This window comes from Melospiza georgiana, chromosome Z (genome assembly GCF_028018845.1).
Source record: "Melospiza georgiana isolate bMelGeo1 chromosome Z, bMelGeo1.pri, whole genome shotgun sequence".
Classification (NCBI taxonomy): Eukaryota; Metazoa; Chordata; class Aves; order Passeriformes; family Passerellidae; genus Melospiza; species Melospiza georgiana.
In genome coordinates this window covers 45,065,850-45,090,484 of record NC_080465.1, presented here as the reverse complement: position 1 = coordinate 45,090,484, position 24,635 = coordinate 45,065,850, and the positions used below count along the sequence as shown (strand labels likewise).

The window sequence follows — 24,635 nt, the reverse complement described above, 5'->3', positions numbered from 1 at the left end:
TAATTTAACTTCTTCCTACTCTTAAAATCCTTTTGAAGCTACTGATATTATCACTTCATGGATGAGATGCTAGAATGTTCTGGAAAGGTATTCCTACAGAAAAGTATGGGTTTCCTACAGAAAACTCAACAGTAGAAAACAAAAGAAAAATATTCCTGAGAATACCATATTTTTTAATTATGTGCCGTAACCATGAAACCTTTTCTCTTCAAACCCAAACTGAGCTCTAATGAAACATTAGAAGTTAACTGGTGTGCCTGATGGACACAGAGAGGTTTGTGTAACTGGAGGCCAGGACCTTCTTCCAGCCAAGTTGTGACATTCCGACTAGAAGTGCCATCAGTGCCTCCCAGAGATTGCTTATCAGTGGCCCATGAAGCATCTCTTGCACTACGGATAGCTAAATGACAGTGAGGGAAGCTGGCCCCAAAGGGAGTTTGGAGAGAAAATGGAGTGTGAGAGATGAAAATTTCACAGGAGCATTGTAGAAGATGTAGTGTTGTGATTCAACCAGAGGACATGGATCCATATAGTATGTAGGTTCCCTGGTTATTCTCTTGACAGAATTATTTGTAGCAGATATATGTCATTTAATTAAACAGTGTATTGATTAATATCAACGAGCCTAGCCATCCAGAGTGAAGTTCCATTGAAGTTCTGAAATGGGCTGTTTCCTGTTGATTACAGTCCATGCTGACTGAAAAAAAGGAAAAACCTTTATTAGAATTTTCAGTTGATAAATATATCTTTACAGATTTTGCATAGTTCGAACATAAACCTAACCATCCAGTCCTCAATGAAACAGAAGTTAATTACTGATGGTAAGAATAAATCAGACATGTTTCTTTCAACAGCTGTCTTAATGTTTACCAGAATTTGTCTTCAGCATGGTTTTCATTGTAAATCAATACATGGCTTTTTTTAATTCCCATTTTGGGAAACTGTAAGGATAATGCTTGATTAGTATCTCCTTCATTAGACAGTGTTGTTCAGTGAGAAGTTGTAATTAACAAATAACCTTTGTATTAATACTGATAACCCTCTTGGAGTTATAAAAAGTAGATTGTATATGTTTGTTTTACAGATTTGCCTTTTCAGTGACTCTAGGCCTGTCTAGCTTGTTTTTATGCGTAGGTATGTCAAGGGAATTTCCATAAGTGCTGTAACAGTAGAAGCAAAAGCAGTCAGACAAGTGCAGTATGCTCTATTCACCTTGTCTACAAACACGCCAAGCAAAAGGATGATTATGTCAGTTCACTGCACTGTCAGGTCTTACCAGAGCATCTTTTGCATTACCTGCATAATGAACACAGAAAACATATAACACTTTGTTAAAGTAAGCTTGCATCATGTAGTTTTTTTTTCTTACATGAGGCTTGGTGATTTGGCTTCATCCCTGGCCTTTCTGCCATGTTTTGATGATTGAACTGTTGAATTTGGAGGCATTTCCCCATCTCCCCATCTCTGACCTATGAGTAACTGGAGAACAGTTCTTTTGGGAAATACACTTCTGTCTGTTTTTTCTTTGCTGCTCACTTGTGTCTTAGATATGTTATTCTGTCTTGTCAAATGTCAAAATATTATCATCTTCTGCAAGGCTTTGATTTCTATCTGTGGGAAAAAATTCAAAACAGATAAATGAAACTTCTCCCTGTTTTGTTGTTTTTGTTTTGTTTCTTAAGTTTGAAAATTATATCTTCACATTATTTCTTCTGTGTCTTCTTCAGTCTTCAAAAAGCAAGACTCTTTTTTCATTTTTTCCCCTTTTCTGTAAAGGAAATACAAAACATACTAGTGTATATGAAAATACTGGGTTACTTTTTAAAATATGCAAATTGTTTGTGTGGGTCAGACCTAAGCATTCAGCATTATCTACAAATTAATACCTTTTAGCAATCATGTGTTTCCTTCTTCTGATTCATAAATTATAAGGCAAGAAGAAACCAGTAGGATCACCTACTCTGTCAGTCTACAGGAAACAAGACAAAGAGTAATAGTGTCAGAGATTTAGTAATTTGGCTCTCCCAGATAAGGTAACCTGTTTGTTTAATCATTGATGAGTTTAGCAAAATCTGAAAGGTTTAACACTGCTCAGGACAATTTTCTTTTGTTTTCTTGTTCCTTAAGTCAGCTGTCTTTTACCATTACTAATTTATTGCCATGATACTGTCTTTCACACTAACTTCAGTAACAACCTCAGAGATATTAGGCCAGTCTCTTCGTAAATGCTGAAAGTGTTCAGTACCTGTGCCTGCCTAAGTCCAGTACAAGTGTCACCAGATGGATATTAATAGAAGGAAACAATCTAAAGAGAGGTCCAAAGGACTGCTGGCATTTTCTGCCTCAGTTGATATTGAAAAATGAATTTTCCCTTCAAGTGATACTGAGGGAAAACAGTGTGTTTTTCTAGAGGACGCCTGCTCTGGGATGCTGGCTGAGGAGCTGACAGCATGGTCTGGCCTCTGTGTGGTGGGACTGCTTGGCTCAGCTCCCTGTGGGAGTGCAGGATGTCTATAAGGACTTGGAGGGGGAAGTTGTGTGCTGCTTTTCTGTCTTAGGTGTGACAGGCTATCTGAAAAGATGGGAGGGTGTGGGATTTGTATGAAGGAATGTGTCCTGCTGAGGTGTTGTTGGATGATGGTAGTGCAGCAGGAGGCAAAAGTCTCCCATTGGTCTTGTTAATGGAGACTCCTAAGTTTACAGCTGCTCCCAGGTTTATCTTGTAGGTAAATCAGCTAGATCATTGCAAAAAAAAAGATGCAGGAATGAAGTAAACCATATGCAGTGTGAACAGGAACATGTGGCAGGAACACCCAGTGCATATTAGAAATCCAGCACCCTAATAAAAAGACTTGTTGCTCTACATTGTTTTGGTATTGGCGTAGCATATGCCTGTAGAATAAAAGTATCTGTCAAGTTTCAGATGATTTGAAGTTACAAATTAAGCTTTTTTTGGTTTTAAATTTACACAAAGGTGTTGCTATGTTTAATATGCCTATTTATCTTACATAAATAGGCATATTAAACATCCATGTAACAAGAGATAAAGAATTATGAAAGTGCATTGCCCAGTATATATGGAAAAACTTCATGTTTTAGTTACAGACATTTTTAATATAGAGTTTGAGACCTGGTTTATTGTTCTGTATTACAGAGTTGCCGCTTTGAAGTCACAGCAGGAAGGCACATACTGCTGCACAGTCGAAACCAAGGAGACATAGTTTTCATTCTAGTTTTCATACATTTATAGATATTTCACCTGAACAATTTGTGCTGTAGGATTATTTTCCTACAAAATTTGTATTATTTTTTAAAACCACTTTTCTAATAGATACCAAGATTGTGTAAGTATGATACTCAAAAACCAAGAGTTGATGATTTCACTTTACGTTAACCATCCTTAGGGCAAAGGCAGCAAATATTATCAATACACCTACTCAAGATAAGTGAAGTGAGAATAGGACTTGAAGTCCAAGTAGTTAAAAGGCAGTTCATTACAGTACAATTTGGAAAGAATGTGGTGCTTTTTGTTATTTGGATAAGATATATACAGTATCAGATTTTTTGCTTTTAAGGCATTTGCTTTTTAATTGTCTTTTTTTATGATAACAACTCCCATTAATTTACTACGTTCTGCCTTTATTAGGCAATGCATTCTTCCAGGTCCTGTCAAAAGTAAGAGCTTCTATTGCCTCATAAAAGCCTTAGAGAACAAAGGAAACTCATGTAGAAGGTGAATTTATTCGTGTCTTTGTGACTTGACTGTGACTATAAGATACTGAAGTAGTTTTTTGGCCAGTGTCACATTTTTTCCTTTTTCTCTAACCCTCTGTGGTATTCATAAAACAGGAGGTGTTCTCCGAACAAAAACAAAGGCTGCAGAAAAATGGTGGTTTTATGCTTTATGGACATTTCTTCTTAAAGCATCCTTCTGCTGTGATGCAAATAGAAACCTTAAATTAGCTAATGAGCTAATGGGCCGGATGAGTAGTGAGGTGATTACTCTTCCTGATGGCCAAAAATTGTAGCACACCCTTTTCTGTCACCTTACCTCATCCACACCCTATTCTAACCTGTTGGAGATGTTTGTCTTGTCTGTGCGTTGAGCCTGAGTTTTTGGGCTTGTGTAAGCTCTTGGGATCAGAGGCTGTCCTTTGTTGTGTTCCTGTGATGTGGAGAACAATGGAGACTCGTAGCACAATTGCATATACAAGAATTAATAATGCTTCTGCATATATAAGAAATAATAATGCTTCGCTTTGCTAGGCTCTGTTGCTTAAGAGACCCCAATGGTTTTGTTCTTGACAGTAGAAAATGTGAGAAATGAGAGACCTCTCAAGATGCTTTTCTTGAAGAAGTCTTGGGACAAAGATGGCTGTTTTTTCAGAGTTTCTTCAAATTCACTCCATTGCCGTTTAAAGAAGGGAGGCTACAATCTGAGATCATTGTACAGTGTTGAAGAACAAAGAAAATAATCCAGTCATTATTTTTAAATAGAATATTGAGTAAAAACTGCAACCTGTTATCATTTATTCCAAAGACTTTTTCAACTAAAATGCATCTTTATTTCTACCTGTACTAGCATAGCTGGGGTTTTTTTGGCTGTGAGTAATAATCACATGGCTGTAGGGTCATGCATAGAGGAACACCTACAATTTTCTGGTTTTTTTCTGTATGTCCTTGTAGAAGATAAAATGTGTAGAAAACAAAACTGCAGATTGTTTTTTTCACTCATTTTCTGCATGTTAAGGTCTGGAACAGAAAATGTGCAATAGTGTTAATGTACTTGGTGAATTTAGTGGTTGCCAAGGTTTTCAAGCATGTATGATTTCAAGCATGATGTATGATTAATCTATATTGATTGTGTTTGAACTTAGCTGGAAGGTACCTCCTATTACACTGTAAGGCAGTAGTCTCTATGCTTAAGGCTTATTTTTGTTTTCCTTCTGTTTTGCCAGCACATGGAATTTATAAAATGACCATATTGAACTATACTTTATAAAAACAACATTCGTATGTATCTTGAGGGTATGATTTAGTTGCTTGTATGTGAAAAACTGACTTCTAATCTTTAATGTGGCCACAAACCGCTTGATCACCTTAACAGATGAACTTCCATGCTTCTCTTTGCATCCTCAGTGGTAATAACCTTTTAACAAGATTATCAATATAATTTGCCTGCCTTTTATACTTGGCCTGTGATTTGATAGCTATGTAAAGCTAAATTTAATCTGAAACCATACTCATCGCAGTTTATTGTCAGAGATGCCAAGTTCTCTTAATTGGTGAATTGTACATACATAGTGGGTGTACAGACTTATTTTTGTGAGTTTGGGAAGGTGTCTTGCTGGGTTTTTTTGGCTTTGTTGTGGTTTTTTTTTTGTTGTTGTTTTTGTGGGGTTTGGGGTTGTTTTTTTTTTTTTTGTTGTTGTTGTTTGGTTGGTTGTTTGGTTTGGTTTTGGGGTTTTTTGGATTTTTTTTGCTTTTTTTTCCCCCATCAAAAGACCTTTTTGATTTTAAATTAAGCATTGGCAGACAAATGTTTAAGGTAATCAGGGGGTTGCTTAACACAAATATACTGTCTAAACAGTTGGATTTTTTCTTTAATTAGCTTGTTGAGTGTTGAGGAGCAGCCCAGGATTGCTGGACTGAGGAAAACACATTCAGTTGATTTGGTTTCAGAATGTTCAGTAAGTCTCTTCACAAGTGTGTGTGCTTCACTGCATTTACATTTCCTCAAAGCAGTGATCTCTAATGATCTCATGTGCTTGGCAGCACCTATTCATCTGCCAAACAGCGCTGTGCCCTGCAGCACCATGCTGGGGTGTGTGCTTAGCTCTGACTCGGAGGTGATCATCATTTCCTGCAGCAGCCAGTTAGCCCAGTGTGCATCGCCCAAGATGTGAAAAAATGGCAGCGCCAGGCAGTGTGGCTGCAGGCACTTGGTCTAGTAAAGCTAGACTTGTAAAGAATGTGACGTGTGGCTTTGTATCACACTGCAGCATGATTCCCGTCTCCAACATTGGTGAATGACATACTTCTACCCTTCTGCTTGTGGTAAAGTGTGCTGGGAGACATTAGTGAATAGGAAGATGAGAATTTGCCCTTTGGAGAGAGTGACTATATTATCTGTTCAAAAATATGACTGGTATAACATACTGAGTAGTCAGAATTTAAAAACAGAATATTATTTTCTGGTATTGTTATTACTATAGCTTCTTTTTAGAGCTCTGAATGGGAAATGCTTCAGTGACTAAGATGTAATATCAAATACAGAACTATCAGTAAAGTAATGTTAGTCCAGCTTCAGTCTTACAGAAACTTTTGGGAGTTTAGCAGATTTTTGGAGAATGATACTGTACCTGTCCTATGTTAAATAGGTGTAAAGCTGTTATTCTCGTGTTTGGAATTATTTTCTGGAAAGAAAGAAACCGTAAAAAATTAGGCACGCAAGGTATTATATTTCTCTGTAAAATATGAAGAATAAAAGAATCCTTCTCACTGAATAAATACTCTCTGTGATTGTGTGGAACCTAATTTAGCAGTTTGGAAGGAGGAGATGATGAGGTTGCATTTGTTTTTCACCAAATTGTTGTATGCCATTTTGCCAGTTACAACCTTGGGTTTGTTTTTTTTTTTTTTTTTTAATTGGTCTTTTTTTAGTATTTCATTGTCACTGTTTTTCTGTATCAGCTAAATTTATGCTAGTCACACTGAGGCAAGAGATTATATATGCCCATAAAAACAAGTCAGAACTCTATGAGCTAGATTGAGAAAACAATCAGTCACTTTTTAATTGGTTACACACCCATATGTACATCCAACTAGTTGTCCAGCCCTTCTGAACCTGTATGGCACCATTACCTACCTGCATGGACTTTCTCGAGGATTTTGAAGGATTGAAAGATCACTTTGATTTAATGTTTAGTTATGGATTTATGGAAGGGAGATGATTAAGAAGCATATGATTATGTTAAAATTGAGTTGTGTATGTTTTATCATTAAATTTATATCTTCAAGGTGGTAATTTTTGTGGTTAGGATTCGAAGAAAGAATAATACCAACAAATGTCTCAATTCTTTTATACTGAAGACATTTAAGAAAATAGCTTTTGCGGACAATTTGTCTCTCAGAGGTATGCCTACATTTGGTTTTCAAGCTGAATGTAGTCTGAGGTCATCTGTAATGATTATTTGAAAAGCTGAGCTAGAGTTTATGCTAATTGAAAATCTAATGTTTGATTAAACCACTGAACCAAATTAGAGGTGTTAGGCTTCTATTTAAAAAAAATAGAAATGAAACCAGAAATGAAGAATTAGTGTTCAAACTCTGAGCGCATTCTTTCTTACTACTGAGAGGGTTAGGAGATCACAGAATGTCAGGTGTTGTAGTTCTACTTGAACCCATGGACATTATGTCAAACGGACAGTGTGTGGAAATTATTTTCAGTGGAACAGAATATTCCTCTATTAAAACCAGTGAATTTATCTTAAACTGGAAGTTCAGCTTTCTCTTCTCTTCAGCCATGCTGCTTAAGATGACAGGTAATCTGCAAGACAGCTTTCTGTGGTGGAATCATGGATGTGAATCTCAGAATAGTAATGATGACACTATTTTTACATCAGTACAGAATGTGTGGAAACTCTTGATTTTAGGTTGTTCATGTAAGAGTTACTTGTTAGCATAGTAATGTGTCTTAGAGAATTTGTGAAGCCTGACGTGATCTAGTGGTACTTCAAGTTATGGTTGAGGAAAGGGGGAAATTTTCTCATTATGGATCCTGTTATTACTTTTCTCATGTACCCATTGAAGCATGATATGTAATTTTTTTCCAAGTTTTTCATGTAAGTTTCATGGTTCTTGTTCAAGTTAACAGCTTTTGTGTAATGAACTGCTTTTGTGCAGCAAGACTTAAAGTAAAATCGCCTTTTGTGGGAGGATTTCAGCTCTCCTCTGAGAGAGGAGACAATTGACAGCTTTGAGACGAATTCCCTTTCCAATTTACTTCTTCTACTGCCATGTTTCTGCTGCCCCAGACGTTGCTGCTTCAATGTGGAATTTTAGTAGAAGTTTAAAAGCCTATACAGATCTGATCTTGCAGGATTATGAAATCTTGAAATATTTTTAAATACATGATAAAATTTCCAAAATTCTTGAGAAGATCGATGTGTAAAGAAGAAAGACTGTGCACTGGATTGCACTGTTCAACTTCATATGCATCCAAGCTAGTGTTCCTTTTTATTTGGAATTCATTACTTCTGTGTAGAGTTTAGCATTAGTTAATTTTGTCTGGTTTTAGATACTTACCGTTGATCTTGAATCTTCCCATTGCCAAAATACAGCTTGAAACATGAACTTCCAAGAAAAACTGTCAAACCAAAAAGCAAAATCCAAACCCAACAATAATAAACCCCTACCTTCAAACACTGAAAACTTGGACTGTTTGAGTCATGGTATGGATCCAGAAGATGTAACTTGAAGACTGCACATACTCCATTATGTAATTTAAGACTTGGCAGCAATGCACTGACTTTGGTTTCCTCTCCTTTGTCAGCAATTCTGCTTTTATTGGAGCAGATATTGTTTCATCTGTTAAGTTTAAAAGCAGATGTTAACTGTCTTGTGCTGCATGGTTCAACAAGCAGAATTTCCTGCAGCATCTCAGGTGGCTCTGGTTGCTGCCAGCAGCACTGCTAGATGTGGCACTGAGTTGTTGCAGCAGTTGCATCACATGGGCTGTGGGCTGTTGTGGCTGCGGACAGTAAGTTAACTGATGTGTTCAAAATTAGAATGTTTACTATAATTACCACTGCTTGCTTTTTTGTCTCTATAGTGGATGTTGCTTTACTAGTCATTTTATGTGATACTTCATTCTTGACACATCAGGGTGAATTAAACACATCTTCATTGTGAAATTATTCCTCTTCACACTATTAGCTCATACCTATTTACACACTATAAATCATATCCTTGCTTCATTTTCTTCCTTCTCTTCTTCCTTCTACACTGAGTCACTGACATTTGCTTTCATTGATCTTCTGTGACCTACTTCTGTTTGTGAGCAATTAGTGCATTGCTTTGGTAGTAAAATAGTCCTTTACCTGTATGAGTGTTTCTACAGGGCGAAGTACATGCAAAAGTTGTTTTCATAAATTGCTTATATACTCTGTAATGTGTTTCAGATGGTCTTAGCCTATTCTCTGTATTCTTGTATTGATATATAGGTTTAAGTCTAGTATAGAAAGTATACACGTTAATGCTGGGTTTTTTTTGTTGTTGTTGTTGTTGTGTTTCTGTGTTCTTGGATTTTCATGAGAGAATAAGGTTTACTGACCATTGAAGTGGTCAGGAGAGATGTAAATGAGAAATCTAACTTTATTCTGGAAATTCCATTTTTTTCTGTAAAACTTCACTAGCAGTAAGAAATCTTCTTTAAGATATACTATAAATGTGGGCCAGATTCATTCATGTTGATATGCTTCACTCTGCTTGGAAACTTCTAGTGTTGAATATGTACTAGAGTTTTTTGCTAAAATGATGCTACTAATTTTCCAGTTTCACTCACTGGATTTTCATTAGGCATGACTGGGTGGATAAACTTAAAGTTATTTTGTGTTCTAGTTGTGGAAGGAAGCTTGAAGTATATCATTGCAGAGAAGGATTTCCCTTTCCCTGGGTAATGCATTATTTTTTCTCAAAGCCTGTATGAGAGGTCACAACCCAGCACTATGGTGTTTTGATCTGCAGAAAGCCTATCTTAGATTCGCTAAAGGGATTCTAAAATTGAACAGTTGTTTATGATTTAGAGACTTGGATTACTAAAGTGGCACAGCATGTCAGAAGGAAGGGATGTTTGATGACATGACATGAATGCATTGTCAGTACTTTATTTTCAATGGCCTAGATAATTTGTTTCTGACCTCACTGAGTAATCCAGTCAGTTGAAACATGAAGCATACACCACTGAAACTTTTTTCAATACCATGCCACACTGTTTTTAATACTATAAATGTGCATATATATATTGTGCAGGTCTGTGGCAGCACACTGAAACACATAAATCATCTGATCTTTCCTGGCTTCTGTGGTGCTTGATGATTAAGCATTACTATTAAAAAAAAAAAAGTAAGTGGATGTCAGAGGCCTTGTGTCATCCCCACTTGTGACTGTGCCTGGAGATGTTTAAATTGCTTCACTAGAGATTATTCAGATGTTTCCAGTTACCTCACTGTGACTATGCAGTGTGATGATCTGCATGTGTAATAGGTTCCCTTCCTCAGTAGCTGTATTGGCATGTGGAGCTGAAGTTTGCTTCCAGACTTAGTCTGCGTGCTGGGTTTTATACAGGGAAGATAACTTGAGCCGTAGGTAGTGTTCAAGTTAATCTTGCTGACACAGCTTACTTAGTACACAATTGCAGTTGAAAAAGGCAGTTTGTATTCTCATGGTTAAAATAAAAATTTTTATTTTCTAATGGAGAAATTCTGAACCAGTAAAAGACTTATCTATGGTGTAACTTTGTCTTCAGAAGGGAGATCACTTATGTGACTGTACCAGTTTAGATACACAGCTAACTTTTTAAGTGTAGATACTGTATATCTAATACAAATCTATGGAGAAAAGAAATAATTTATGTACATTTGTAAATGGTGTCAACTATGTGCCAGCACGTACTTAATTTTTTTTTCTGTTGAATTTCTCATGAGGCACTGTTAAATGAAAAGTAATGATCAGTAGTTATGTCTGTTACATAAGCTCAGTTTTAATCTGGAAAAAAGCTAGATCAGACATACCCATTTCTTATAACAGTTATTTATTGTTTTGCTTCAAAAGGGATATCACTGTGTTTGGAAACTCCAACACAGACTTTAATTTGTTATTGCTCTGTAAGACTGTTGGGGAATGGCACCTTGCTGGCTGCAGAAAAATGTGTAGCGGCATCTTAAGATCATGACACTGTGGAGTGTTTGGTCACTTACCTTTTAGCATAACTTTGCAGATGTCTGGTTCCTGCAGAACAAACACCCTCTTCATGAAAGCTGCCATAGCTGGCATTAATTGATGCCCTCTGCCACAGGCTCGACAGAGACCAACAGCTGAATGGGCGCAGTGAATGGATTTTCTTTTTCACCTTCCCCTGGGAAAATAATGCTTCTAGATGCTTAATTATCATTTAATTAAAAAACTTTTGGTCAGCTGTCAGTGGGATGGAAAGAGAATGTGGGTCTCACTAAAGAGAGGAGGGTCTTTTGTTTGCAAACTGAATTTCTGAACTGCAGTCAATGTGTGCATGCTCAAATGTGGGACACTGATGGTGCTGCCAGAGGTCTTGTGGGAACAGACATAGTTTTGAGGTTGAATGCTTTCCACTTAATTGTTCATATTCAATCTCCTAACCCGTAAAGGGCATAGTTTTCAAACGCCTGTGTTTTGCCCTAAATAATAATTTTAATTTTTCTTAAAGTTTTTTCTTTTTTTTCTCAAGTCCAGTGCATTAACTGCTTAAGCATTACTGACTCCTTATGTGCAAACAAAAAGCAAGACAGAATATTAATTGCAAAGTGTTTATATTTCTTATATAGAAAGTGTGACACTTCAGTTACATAATATTTCCTCTTGTGTTTTTTAAAACCTGAGAAGGGAAGAGAAATAGGACCACTTTTCCTGTTACTTGGATTGATTCCCTTAAAGAAAAGATGGAAATCTACATTGCGTTGTTGAAGATTAGGCATTTATTGTGAATTTTTGGCAACTCTCATGTTTGGATGAAGAATGAAGATAAACCACAGCAATTAGTGTGACAGTGCTGCGGAAAGAATGAAGCTTATTTCCCTCACATGTCAAATGCTCAGTAGGTAGCTGTGCTTCATCACTGTACTGCTTTCCATTCTGTAGATGTGTATCCCCACTTCTGGCTCTCCAAAGGTTAAAAGGTAACTTTATGTTGTTAGTAGGAGCATGTGTCTCCTGGGGACTATCCTCCTTAAATGCTTTTCCCTACTTTGTTTTTCTTGTTGCCCAAGTGGGAAGCCTGCACAAGGAGTAAAAGAATTCAGACTCTTATCCTGCTGGTTGTGGTAATAGAAGAATTCAGACTCCTCTGCTACTCTACTTATCTGCTGTATAGTTTTCCTTCAGTCAGGTGCATTGCTCTGACGTTGTCTTAGCTGTTCATTTCTTAAGTCTTTGGTAGTATTGCTAAAGGTTTGAAGACAACACATTTAGTCAAGCAGCCTCATAGTTTTGAGAGAATGGGAGCTACCAGATTTATGAAAGAGGAAAGAAGCAGTCCTGTCCTGTCTGGACTTACTGCTCTTCCGAGTAAAAATGAATTGTTTCTACTTAATTACAGGAGAAAGGAGTCAAGTTTAATTATAATTAGAGGTTAAACCAGAGGAGAACTACTGAATTAGTGTGTAAAACCACATAAAATCTGTCTCCTTCAAGCAGCTCCCAATATCCTACCATTGAATTTTAGGATGTGATTACTTTAGCTCTACTACTTGAAGACTATTAGGAGAAAAAAAAGTTGGGGGAGGGGTGTGGAAAACAAAGGGGAACAAAAATCGTAAAACTATCTTAAAAATACTGTGAAATAATGTAGGAAAAAGTATTTCTGGGACTTTGATTTCTCCTGGGCGAGTCTCTGTAGTACAGTGCAATGCAGACTGTTTCATGTGATGTAGACATCTGTTTTAATAAGCTGCTGATTTTTTTAATGTGAAAGTCACTGTGGCAACATAAAATTTTTAATGGGTACCAACAAATAGAGGACGTTGAAAGGAAGATGAAGCACAACTTCCATAACAAGAAGCAGGGCAAATAAAATAGTTTCTTGGTTTTTTTTCCCCCAACTGAAAATGGATTGGTAATTTCTGTAGTATCTCTTGGACATCTACCAAGGAAGTAGGCTTTTTTAGGCTGGCTGCAAGTAACTACCTAATTTCAAAACGTGACAGTCTTTAACCCACTGGGATGTTTTGGGTATTGATGCCATGCAGGCACTTTGAGCCAAGAGAAGCACTCCTTAAAGTTCTTTCCATGCTTTTTGAGGAACATGATTACTGTTTTGAAGAGGCTTGTATGGCTTATCATCCTGGCCTGGTACATGGTAAGTTAGGAACAGTGCTCTTCTGAGTGAGTAAGAAGTAAAGAAGCCCCAGAGGAGGTAGTTCTAAGGGGAAAACAGAATGAGAAAACTGGAGAGAGGGTGAACAGGGTTTCCCTGTGGTAGGTAACTGTACAAACAGGTCTTTGGTCTGTAATCTGGAGACACTCCCATGTTTTATCTAAATTCTGAACTCTGGTGGCCTCAGTTTCAACTGGAGTTACAGAAAACTCAGGATATGTGCTTGGCTCCCTGGCAGTATTAAAATGTCCTGGAGAGTTGGCTGTGGTTAGTCCTTGAGTCTGGATGGATGTTGTTCAAAGGAAGTATGGCTGGAACAGAACCCATTTGTTTATTGGTTTTGTTTGGGGTTATTTTTTGAAGGGGCTGACTGGGTAAAAGTTGTCCATATATTCACTGCTTGAATGTAAATGTGGAAAAGCCTACTGTTTCCCATTGAGGGGGTAGAAGGGTGGTGCCTCAGCTGAGGGGGTCCCTTGACTGAGTCTGACTGCTTGTGTTGTGGGCAGCAGCAACAGGGCCCCGGCCTCGCTCCTGAACCAGGGACAGAGCCACTGGAAACATCGCCTGTGACAGTGTCTGTGCTGCAGCCTTGCAGACAGCACACCAGCCTGAGGTGAAGGGGTGGCTCCAGAGGAAATGGTGTCCAAGATCCTGACTCACCTCCGTCTGCTCCCTCAGTTTCTCCCAAACTGTTAACAACCAGCAGTGGGTCAGAGTGAGAAACATCCTGCCCCCAGCGTTTCCTCTGCAACTTGGTAGGAAGCGTCTGCCTGCATTCTCTCAGCACAGGAAATGCACCAGGAAATTGTAGTCAGAACATGGAGTGATAAGGGTTAATGTAAACTGTAGGGTATGGCCCAAAAGCACAAGGAGGCCTCTTTTTTGAACCTCCTGTCTGCAGCCTAGATAGGCTTGCCCTCTGGTAAATAGCTATTTCCTGTCTAATGCAGACAGTTTCTGCAAGATTATCTACTGTGCAAGTCAAGGCACTACTTCATTTGGTTAACACCTCCAAACTAGTGATGCTGTGATCTTAATAGGTGTGATGTATGACTTTTTTTTTTAAGATAAGGCTTCTTATATATTATAAACCCTTCACAGTGGCTACTGATTTTGGCTTTTTTCAGTTAGACTTTTTTTGTTGTTGTTGTTGTTTGTTTGATTTGAGTGTTTTGATTTTGGTAGGTTTTTTCTTTGTTTGTTTTGGGGATTTTTTTGCATGTTCTGAATTATGTAGCATGCAGGTAATCATACTTAGCAGTAATTTAGGCCAGCCCTGCATGTTTTTCCTCTACATTTGGTGCTAGCTTCCTAGTTACCCTTCTATTTTGAATGAATAACATTTTTGTGTCAATGAATTTAGTTAAATTTCTCAGTAGGATAAGAAACACCTAGTAACTTGGGTTTTTTTTTTCCCTTCTCAGAATACAAAATAAACTATAAATTCAAGAAACAGTGGGATCTCATCATTGTGTTCTCAGTGGGTTGTATGATGTGAAGATGCAAAAATGTCATTTTGGTTATAATAAAGCAGAATTGCTCAATGGCCCAGGGGTTTGTGATCCTGAGCATTCTTTTTGTATGCCCTCCTCTGCATACTCACTTTGGTTGTAATACAGACATTAACTTTTGTGCAGCTATTTTATGAATATTGTACAACTGTGGAGTTAGTAGTTAGCTTAATACTCTTTCTTTGTTACTGTAGAGATGAATATTTAATTATGTGAGTTAAATGTGAATCTGTGGGTTTAGGAAGGTTCAGGACAGACAGAAATATGCCGTTTTAAATCTGTAGAAGAAATTCGGATTTCTTGTAACTACTGATTTTCTTCTTCTCCTGTGCAAGAAGAAGAAAAACTATGGATCGAAATTGACTAGCGTAAAAGTGAGAGCAGTCAGTGAAGCTGAAGATGCTGAACACATCCAACTAGCAAGTTCAGTTGAGAAGGCATAATGACCTTGTTATTTGTATTGTAGGACTCTGCTTCAAAGGAGATTGAGAAGCCCTTCTCAGTGTGAGTAGTCTTTGTGTCAGTCTCCCTCAGGTCTGGTTTTTAGACATTTGGCAGATATTTTTACAATTCTGTGATTTTTCCTGGTGTCTGCTTTTGCAGTGATGCTGTCATGCTTGCATTTGAATCCTTTAGGGCAGTCTATGGAAAAGGTGATCATACATCTAGTTGATTGCATTTTATGTTTTATTTTCCCTGTAGAAAATACAAAGAAAAAGTCTCTTCTTTTGTATGATTGAGGAAAGGTGAAGTTCTGATGGCATGGTGGCATGCTGGTAATTGGTATTAATGGTAGGGAGAAGGGAGTTTCGTGCACGTTTTTCAGTATTCAGAGAGGACTTGTAGCTTACTGCCCATGTTTGTCTGGCCAGTAGCCAAAGCCAGACCACTCAGTGTCGTGTTGCAAAGGTTTGAGACAGACCACCAAACTAGGGCAGCAAGCAGCTGCATCTTGGTGTGCTGTTTTCATTATGTTTTGACAGCACTCTTGTTTCTTCAGACTAAAGCTCACCTTACTTAAGTTGACTTAACCTCACATACAAAAGAGGAAAATCTGAATCTGTCCCTACATTATAACACTTAAAATTTAAATCCCAGTAGCCTATTTTCTGCAGCGCATTACAGACTGATGCAGAATAATTCCTCACAGAAGGAGTATACATAGTAAGTAGAACGTTTGACTGTATGTGCAATGTTGTAAAGGTAGAATGTTAGAGATAGATATATATTTATCGAAATATATGCATACATTTTATGCATATGAATATGAACGTGTGTCTGTATATGCATATATGCACATGTATGTACACATACCAAATTTGGAGAGTGTATATGCAGACATACAGTCGAGGTAAAATATATCAGAAAATACTGCTAGATAATAAATTTGTATGAATGTGAAATACTGACAGCCTTTAAAAGTGTAACTCTAATTCCTTGAGGAATATTCTTGGCCAGTTTGTTTCCTTGCATAAAGCAATCTAGGTGTGAACTGGTGCTGTGTGGGCTGTGTTTAACTTTCTGGGTCTGGAGATGCTTCATCAAATACAAGCTTCAAGGCTACTTTCGACAAGGAAGCTGCTTGCAGTATCGATGTGCGTCATCTCTTCAGGGCAGCTGGTTTTTGCATTTATTCCAGTTAATATCCCCGCAGAACTTGTCTGGGTTCTGGAGCATATGGAAGTACTCACTGAACTGCTTTTTAATATAGAAGGCTTCTTCTTTAAAAACAAAGTAAACCAAACCAACCAGACAAAATAGCCAAGACAAACTGAACTAAATGCCTCACTTCAAATGATCTGGGTTTTTTTAAGTTCAGTGTGCACTGTTCAATGACTCTTCAGTGTTGGTGTTGCTGAAGATAATAACTGTGAAGTCATACCTTAGCTACCTTCATAACAACTGAAATATAACTGAGATAGAACTTAAATTTAACTTTCCTGTATAACCAAAGTCACAATATCTCAAGTCTTGCTAGAGACAGTATGTTCCTGCTGGGGTAGTTTTCAACTATGCAGTTTTAACACCAGAGAAATTATAACCCCTTTTTCTATCCCTGGAGCCTTTATAGGAAGGCTGGTCTTGCATTATTAGTGTCTCGTGTACCTGGTTAGGCTTCACATTCTGGATATGGCACTAACTTAATTTCTTTGTGCTTGTATTGGCAACTAAAACCATTTGTTTGTAGCCTCTTTTTAGAATGGGAGAAATCCCTTCTAATCTTTGCCTACAACTAAACTGCTATATGTTACACTAATACCAGAATTAAGATGGTGTGGGGTAGTGGTGTGCTCAGCATAGCCTGTGAGAGGTGGTAACCTGTCAAAATAGCTTGGGCTCCAAATACATCTTAATTGCAAGTGTAAATACAATGATTGAGGATAGTGAAATGAAATAATTATGAATTATATAGGCTGATGCCATATTTCCCATGAAAAGCCTGGCAAGCCTGGCTCTGACAGAACAGCCTGCTTTCCCTACTTCTTTTGAATAAATTAAAGTGATTATCCTTCATTGGCAGTAATTTGTTCATCTTTTAGCCCTCATTCACAGGAAGAAATTTCCATTTCAGTGCATATCTTTCACAACTATTGCCATTTCTTGATTACTCTATCAGGAAACCTGTTTCAGCTCTGGATAAAATATTGTCTGTCCTAGAAGTACTGCATTTCTGCTTCACCTTTTTATTCTGTTTAATGTTTTCAGGAGATTGTGGAATGTAGTTGTATTTTAACAATCATACTCTTACTCGAGTCTCATGCTTTGCTGATTTCAGTCTAACTGTTCCCCTCATTTCTACCCAAATAGCTTTTGCCTGATATGGGAAGAATTGTGGCTATTTAAGGAGCAAAGTAATCAAGCTTGATGCAACTGGATAGCATCTTTCAGCAGCTGCTGTTCACCCTGGGTGTGTTACAATAGAAGTTCAGCAAAAGCACTTTCTTTGTAGTGTCTTCTGTTTGTTTTATCATGAGTGCTTCTCCTTAGGAACATTGATTGTCTGTAGCAGCTGGAGATGTGACTTGGAGTTAGTGCATTGGGAATGATACTGGAGCTGAAGTGAAGGAGGAATCCCCCCACAGTGAGACATGCTGAGAAGTCAGGATAGGGAGGAGAAGAGTGAGTGGGCAGGAGTGTCAGTGACAGAGAGCAGGAGCTATGACAGAACCTGTCTTGAGGGGGTGGATTTGGGAAACAAATAAGAAATTATGAATTGGGTTCTAAGATAAGGAGTAGTGCCATTTGTCCAAGGCACTGCTGATACAGTGTGAGGTCAGTGACTTCCAGATAGGTAGTCACCCAGGAGGAATAAAGTCCAGGAAGGATATTTGGGGCAGAGAAGAAGGCAAAGGGCAACAAATGTAAACTTTCTGTTCTGCTCAAGTTTTCTGCACACCCCAAAGTTTAGTTATTGTTAAAAGTGACTGATTTTTTTTCTGTGCTCTCTCCTGTTCTTTTTCATCTTGTAAAAAGGTTGTTTTTGTTTTTTTTTTTTAAAGTGTTCTAAGCTTTGCATTTTACCTGCTGCCTAGCTTGCTAGTCTCTTCTTGGCATGCAACCTGATCACAGCATGAAATTCAAGGCTTAGAGAATTGCATTTTGGGGATTAGTGCTCTGTGGTTTACCAAGGTTTATATTTCCCTAAGTTACAATCCCTTTAGAGTATTCCTGCATGGCTATAACTTTACTGCAGACAAAGAAGCTTTATTTCAGGGCTGCCTCTTATCAGTTGGTTTATCTTGTCAGATTTGAATAGGAGAAGAATAGTTTTGTGAAAACAATAGAAGGGGAAAGTTGATGTGTTCAGAGATCTAGAAAAAAACTATTTTGTTTTAAAATGGTTTTAACTTCTGAGATTCTTTTGTACAAGGAAAATAGCTGTTTCAATGCTAAATACAGTTCAGTAAGTAATGCTTTGATACTTCCTTTGTGCCACCCTGCTTCCCATTTGTGCAGTTCTGGCAGCTTAGATCATCTTTCGAGGTTCCGTGAAGTTTGTTTTTTTTCATCTACAAAATGCCTCTTTTATAATAGCATCATTTTGGGGAAGGAATTGTGTTTCACAGATTATAGAGGATGGATTACATTGTTTCAAAATCTTTGTGAAGCGCAACTGAAAAACAAAGTTTACAGCGAGAGCTCTGGAATGGATTTGTCCTTCCATGCAGTGAGTTGCGTCTTACCTTACTGGTAAGGCAAATAGAGGAGAACTGCATATCTTTTATTTTTTATTTCTCAGTAAAACATTTCAGTTGAGTATGATAGAAGATAAATTGTCTCTGCAGCCATATCTGAGCAAGTAGCAAATGTGATCTTGAAATGGCAGCAGTGGGGAAAGATTTCTCATTGTGTAAGATCTTGATATTGAAGGTAATGCCACCATACTCTCCAGAGTGCTAAAAATACACAGCCTCCAAAAAAACACCCCAAAACCCAAAGATAAGTTTAATTAGATGCTTTTGATAATAATTTGTCAAAGACATTGCACATTCAACTGAGAAATGTAAAGTTTGGGTATTAGTGTAAAAGTGACTGGTGAAAGTGATAAAACTCTCAATTTCTACAATTAAGGGCAAGTGACAAGTGAGTGCAAGGAATCATCCATGTTGCAAAATCTGTGAAGGGTATCTAAAATTTTTGTGCTTTAAATGTATTACTTTCTTTTGCCAGAATTTGTTATGGTCCTTTAAATCCCAGATTTCAGTCATGAAAAACTTGCTTTTAAGTCACATCATGGATGCTCTGAGCCCCAGCCTGCATCACAGATGTTGGCAGTGATACCATCACATCATCATGGAGGGATGCAATCTCTGTGTCTTTAAATGAATGTCTAATAAATACCAGAAGTTTTTTCTGTGTTCAATTTTAGATTGGAGAATTGCAAAGAAACAGTTATTCAAACTTTTAAAACAAGAGTAGCAGATAAAGGGAAGAAAGTTAGCAAAAATATGGTGAGGTTGCATGAAGCCAGAAGGAAAATTTTGAACCATTCTTTGATAAGAGAGGAATTCAATGGCTCTTTACCTGGGAAAAAAATAGAGAAGAGGGGAAACAATTAGGACTTTGTTGTCTGATGGAATACAGAATATTTGCTCAGGTTTTGTGATGTAAAATGTAGAAATTGATCTAGACAGGTTACTAAAAACTTGTGTTTATAATTTCACATTTTAGAAGTTCATCCTTTATTTTTGGCTTAAAAATGGCAGTGTATGTTTTAAATAAGTTTTGACTTTTCTCTTTAAGAAAAGAATGTACAAAGTTATTGCAAGTTTCACAGTATTCCACATGTGAAACTTGCAATAATTTTGTACATTCTTTTCTTAAAAAGGTCTGCACTAATGATACACTTGAAGGTTAAATCACTGTAATAATTATGTAATATGGCAAAACTTTGTGCAGTGTGCAAATGGGCTTTGCATTAACCTATTAGAGATTTGGAAGTGCCACTCTTGCTGCTTCACAAAGCATTTTTGAAGGGGAGAGTGCTTTTAGTGTTTGACTTCTTTTGAATTTTGTAGATACTGTCTATACTGATTTCATATTTGACTTTTAATCTATGTTATTTTTCTTTATTTTCCTTGTCTTCTGTATTACTTTGGAGTACTTCTGCATCTGCTTTTCTTTATGCTGTTAAACTCCATCCTTTCTTTTGCACTTTATTCAGTTTAATTATATCTAGACTAATTAGTCTCAGTTTCTGCCTGTTACATAGTGAGAGATGATCATAGTGTTACAAAATTCGTTTTTTGAGATGTCTACAAATAAGATCTGAATCTTCTTCTCTTGCAGTCTGCTTTGATAATTAAATGCTTTTGTGTATAAACTTTCTCCATTTTAGACGTTTTGGAGTTTTTCTAAACCTTTACAGAAAAATTCTGATTGCAGTGCTGTAAACATTAGCATATGCACTCCAGTTCATACACAGCTAAGGTCTCTTAGTTCAGGATAATATTTTCCTTCTGCATGAATGTTTGTAGTTTGGGTATTTATGTTTATGAGAATATTTGTTATAGTAGAATGAGGGAAGAAGGAAACTACTTCTGCCACCTAATATATAAAAACTGTATGATATATTTAAGAAAAATACCTCCTTTCCCAAGTTTAATCAGTGTCTTAATTTAATTTTAATTTGTTTAATGATCTTGTGATATGGGAAATTAGTGGCTTTGCAGATGAAAAATGTATGATTAAAAAAAATGCATTCATCTTCTTAGTTATCATCTGTTCCATTGACAAAAGGCACAGATGTGAAATTTATCTCAAGAATTAGATTTATAATTATTACATCATTCTCAAATTGATAAGTCTTACTCTCTGGCATGTGATTTCAAGCTACTGTTCACATAACAGGAATAGTTTTAGTCATTGAATGGTGATTGTAAATCTGAGACTGTGTTTTACATTATATTTATTTTTATATTTTATAAAAAGTGTATGGCAGAGAAATAAGCTTTAGTTGGAGAAGAATATTTTGTTAATGACTCTACAGGGAAATGCCGGTCCTTGCACAGAACAGCAAACGTGCAAGCCTGAAAAGTATCCATGGTGTATTTTCTTTGAAAACTTCTGGTTTTGCCATTATCCATTATAATCATAGACTTCCTGGACATGCCTACAAAAACAACAATAGCTCTGATTTTTAATAGGAAACTGGGAAGTCAAGGAACTCAGTGGCAGAATCTCAAAACGCCCATGTGTGTTACATGCTGTATTTCTGATGCTAATGTCTTCTTTCCTCTTTTTTTGCCCACAGCTGTAGAACAAGTAACAGGAAGAGTTTGATGGGCAGTAGCCAGTCTCCAGCTCTGCCTCGGCCTCATTCACCACTCTCAGCTCATACAGGTGATTTTATAACTATGCTACTACTGCTGTTCTGTAATAGCAAAAAGTTGGATTTCATCCTCTCTGAATTTCTGTTTTATATTTAGATCCATAAATCCTATGTTATGATCAGTCCAAAAATATCATTTAACTATTTTTTATTTCTCCACCTTGCATTCTGGTAGTTTTTTTCTCCCCCTCCTACCTTTGCTCTTCCTATAGCTTGTACCACATAAGGTAGGTAGTGGAGTCTGTATTACATTCTGACCCTGGAACTTCTGCTCCCAAGGATTTATAGTGTCAGGCACTTTGGTGGTAGTTGCTGTACTTATTGTTGTATTTATTGTTGTAGTTGCTGTATTTATTGCTGTGCATGGCAATAAATTGATGATAATTTTGTTTTTCTTTTCAAACATCTGAAGCACTTAAAGCTTGAATGAATGTCCATAAATAAATATTTAATTTATAATAATTGCCTTAATTTTTTTAATTAACATTTTTTAGCATATCACCTCACATTTACACAAATATTTATTGTCTTTTTATTTTTGAGGGTGCATTGGCAATAACCACAGGCCAGAATGAAAGCACCACACTAATCCTTGTGTGATCAATGACTGTGAATATTCTTGCAGGGAGATGCTAAACAAGAAGGTGCAGAGCTTCACATGAATTTTTGAAGTATATTAAGGCATCTCCAGTTTTCTTATGGAAGCAACATTGTTAGAGAAAACCTGGTGGTGATTTTTGCTCTTAGAAGCAGCTGCCACAAGTAGGAATCCAGGCAACATGAAAATTTTTAAAGAGTTCAAGGCAGTAGAGCATTTAAAACAACAAAGTAAAACATGGTGCAGATTGTTTTGAAACTGAAAAATTAAATTTTTAAATGTTTGGAATGCCATTCTGGATCTCCCAAACACAGAAATTTCCATTTGGAGGAGGAGATTGTGGTCACCATAAAAAGTGTCCATGGTTGTGCTGTGCTGACTTGCGGAAAGCAGTAACAATGCTTGCTCTAGCATGTCTGCTGCTGTAAATGACTATACCATCTGTTTTGAAATGGAAACCTTGGGACAGTGATGCCTGATGAACTCTGAAGTATGGGCTGACCAGCACATGTTACCTGCGATTTGGATATAGGTTGTGTATTTGATAAATGGTGGAAAGTTCCTGTCTGGCAGTGGACTCAGGCTTTCATCAAGTTGCTTCATCTTTTGAATTGATTTCTCAAACAGCAAAAGAGAAATAATATTTCTGATGTCACAGCTATTGTCAAGTGGCTGAGAAGGTTGAAAACCAATTCTATAAGTAAAAAGATTAAGTGTAAGTGGTTTTTTCATTAACTCAGCAGTATGTACTGTTTATTCAAAAGCATATTACAGAAATCTGACAGCTTCTCCCATTACACAGGATACAGTAGGTTCTCTTACTTGGCTATTTCCAAAGGCATGTGTGCTAGGCACTTGAGCAGCACTAGTAACCCTCATAGTAAGTCTCATCACATGTATGAGATTAATGTTTGCATGTGCCTGTCCAGCTGTGTTATTAGCTTGTTTCTGTAAATGGGTAATTATAGTAAATATACACACAACTATTGGATCTTAGCTCAGCTGGCTAGTGTGCCTAGACAAGTCTGTATATCAGATCCCTGTGACTGTCATCCTAATGCACACAAATAAAAAAGATGCAAATTTAGTAAGCGAAGTACTTTCCTCTACACAGGCAGCAGGAGTTCAGAGTTTCAAGTGTTTAATGTCTGTAAATCTGTGAGAATGTCAGACTTGGGAGGCTGGATTTACAGTGATCCTGTGATTTCTGTTGTCAGAGCTGCCAGGTGTTAAACTGCACTAGGTTCTGCACACTCCCATTGCCTTCCTTCTCTCTGTTGTGGCACGTACAGAAGGTCTGTTCCCTTGCAAAGTGTGGTAGAGGGATGTGACAAGAGACTGTGTGTGCTGTACAGCTTGCTGGCCCTCCTTGGCTGAGAGGATTTGCTCCAAGTCAGAGAGGCCTCCTTGACTCCAAGGAGAGAACCTGGTGTATCTCCTGTCCAGCTATAGATGATTGTAGGGTCTTTTTTGAAGCTGAGATTCTCTTAGGAAAGTTCTTTAAATTGGAAGTTTTTACTTTACAGCCAGATCATCTGCCTGGAGCACGTACCTCAAGCTTAAGTTTCAGAGAGACTGAAGATGATCCTCTAAAACCTTCAAATATTTCTTACTAACTTTTGCTTTTGGAAGGGGGAACAGTAGAAGAGGGAGAGGCAGACAAAAAAGTTCCCAGTCCTTGGGGAGCATGTAGCAAGCTGAATGTGCAGCAAAGTGTACAGTGCTTGCATTTACTGAAAACAAACAGGTTTATTCAGTAGTCTGTTCTTGGCTGAAGTGTGGTAATAACATGCATTTTTGACAAATATGTTCTTTTGAGGTTGTGCAGAATTTGGAGGACATTGAAGAGCATGTGCTCTAGAGAATTTTTCCTTGTGTGTTTTTAGAGTTCTGTTTCATTCATGCAATCTGCCCACATGAGTTCAGGCTGAGGATCAGGTTGCATGCTAACATCTAATTTAACTTCATGAGACCATTGCACAATTTCTTGTCACTGGGTTGTCAAAAGAAAATACTGGTTCTTGCATCACTTGCCTTTTTTAAGGGACTCATTTTAACTGATGAGAAAGCCAGGAACTTTAGGCATTGAGGACTCTTAGTATCACCTATCCTAGAAATCGTTAGCTTCCTCATATTGCATGTTAGGCTTTTCCTTCTGCTGGATACCACTCCTGTACTCCCTACTCTCAGGTGCTCTATCCATCTCTGGGGAGAGCCTGCTGTTGCCCTTACTGAAAAGAGTTCCATTCGTTGCTCTTATTTAAGTGGACTAGATTCTTAATGTTTTTACCATCTTAGTTGCCAGCTGGGATTAAAGCACAACAAAGGGATAAAGACCTGCAATAAAATCTAAGTACCATGCAGCTGCTCACCTGCCCTTCCCCACTACAGCAGATAGAAAAATTAGAAAAAAAATTAAAAGTAAAATTTGTGAGTTGAGATTAGAACAGTTTAATAACTGAAACAAAACAAAAAAATACAATATTACTACTGAAGATAATAATAACAACAATAACAGTTGTAATGAAAAGGGGAGAGTGGTGTATCATACCCAAGAGAAGC

The 24,635-nt window shown here is 37.3% G+C and overlaps 1 protein-coding gene across 3 annotated transcripts in view; it reads left to right on the top strand.

Moving 5' to 3' along the window:
• The window catches only part of MAST4 (microtubule associated serine/threonine kinase family member 4), a 276,965-nt gene that overhangs the window by 181,979 nt on the left and 70,351 nt on the right, over positions 1–24,635 (top strand). For all 3 annotated transcript variants that reach the window (XM_058043349.1, XM_058043351.1, XM_058043350.1), the window contains one exon: positions 21,398–21,486. In XM_058043349.1, coding sequence (XP_057899332.1) covers positions 21,398–21,486 — 89 coding nt within the window. The remainder of the gene's footprint in view (positions 1–21,397; positions 21,487–24,635) is intronic.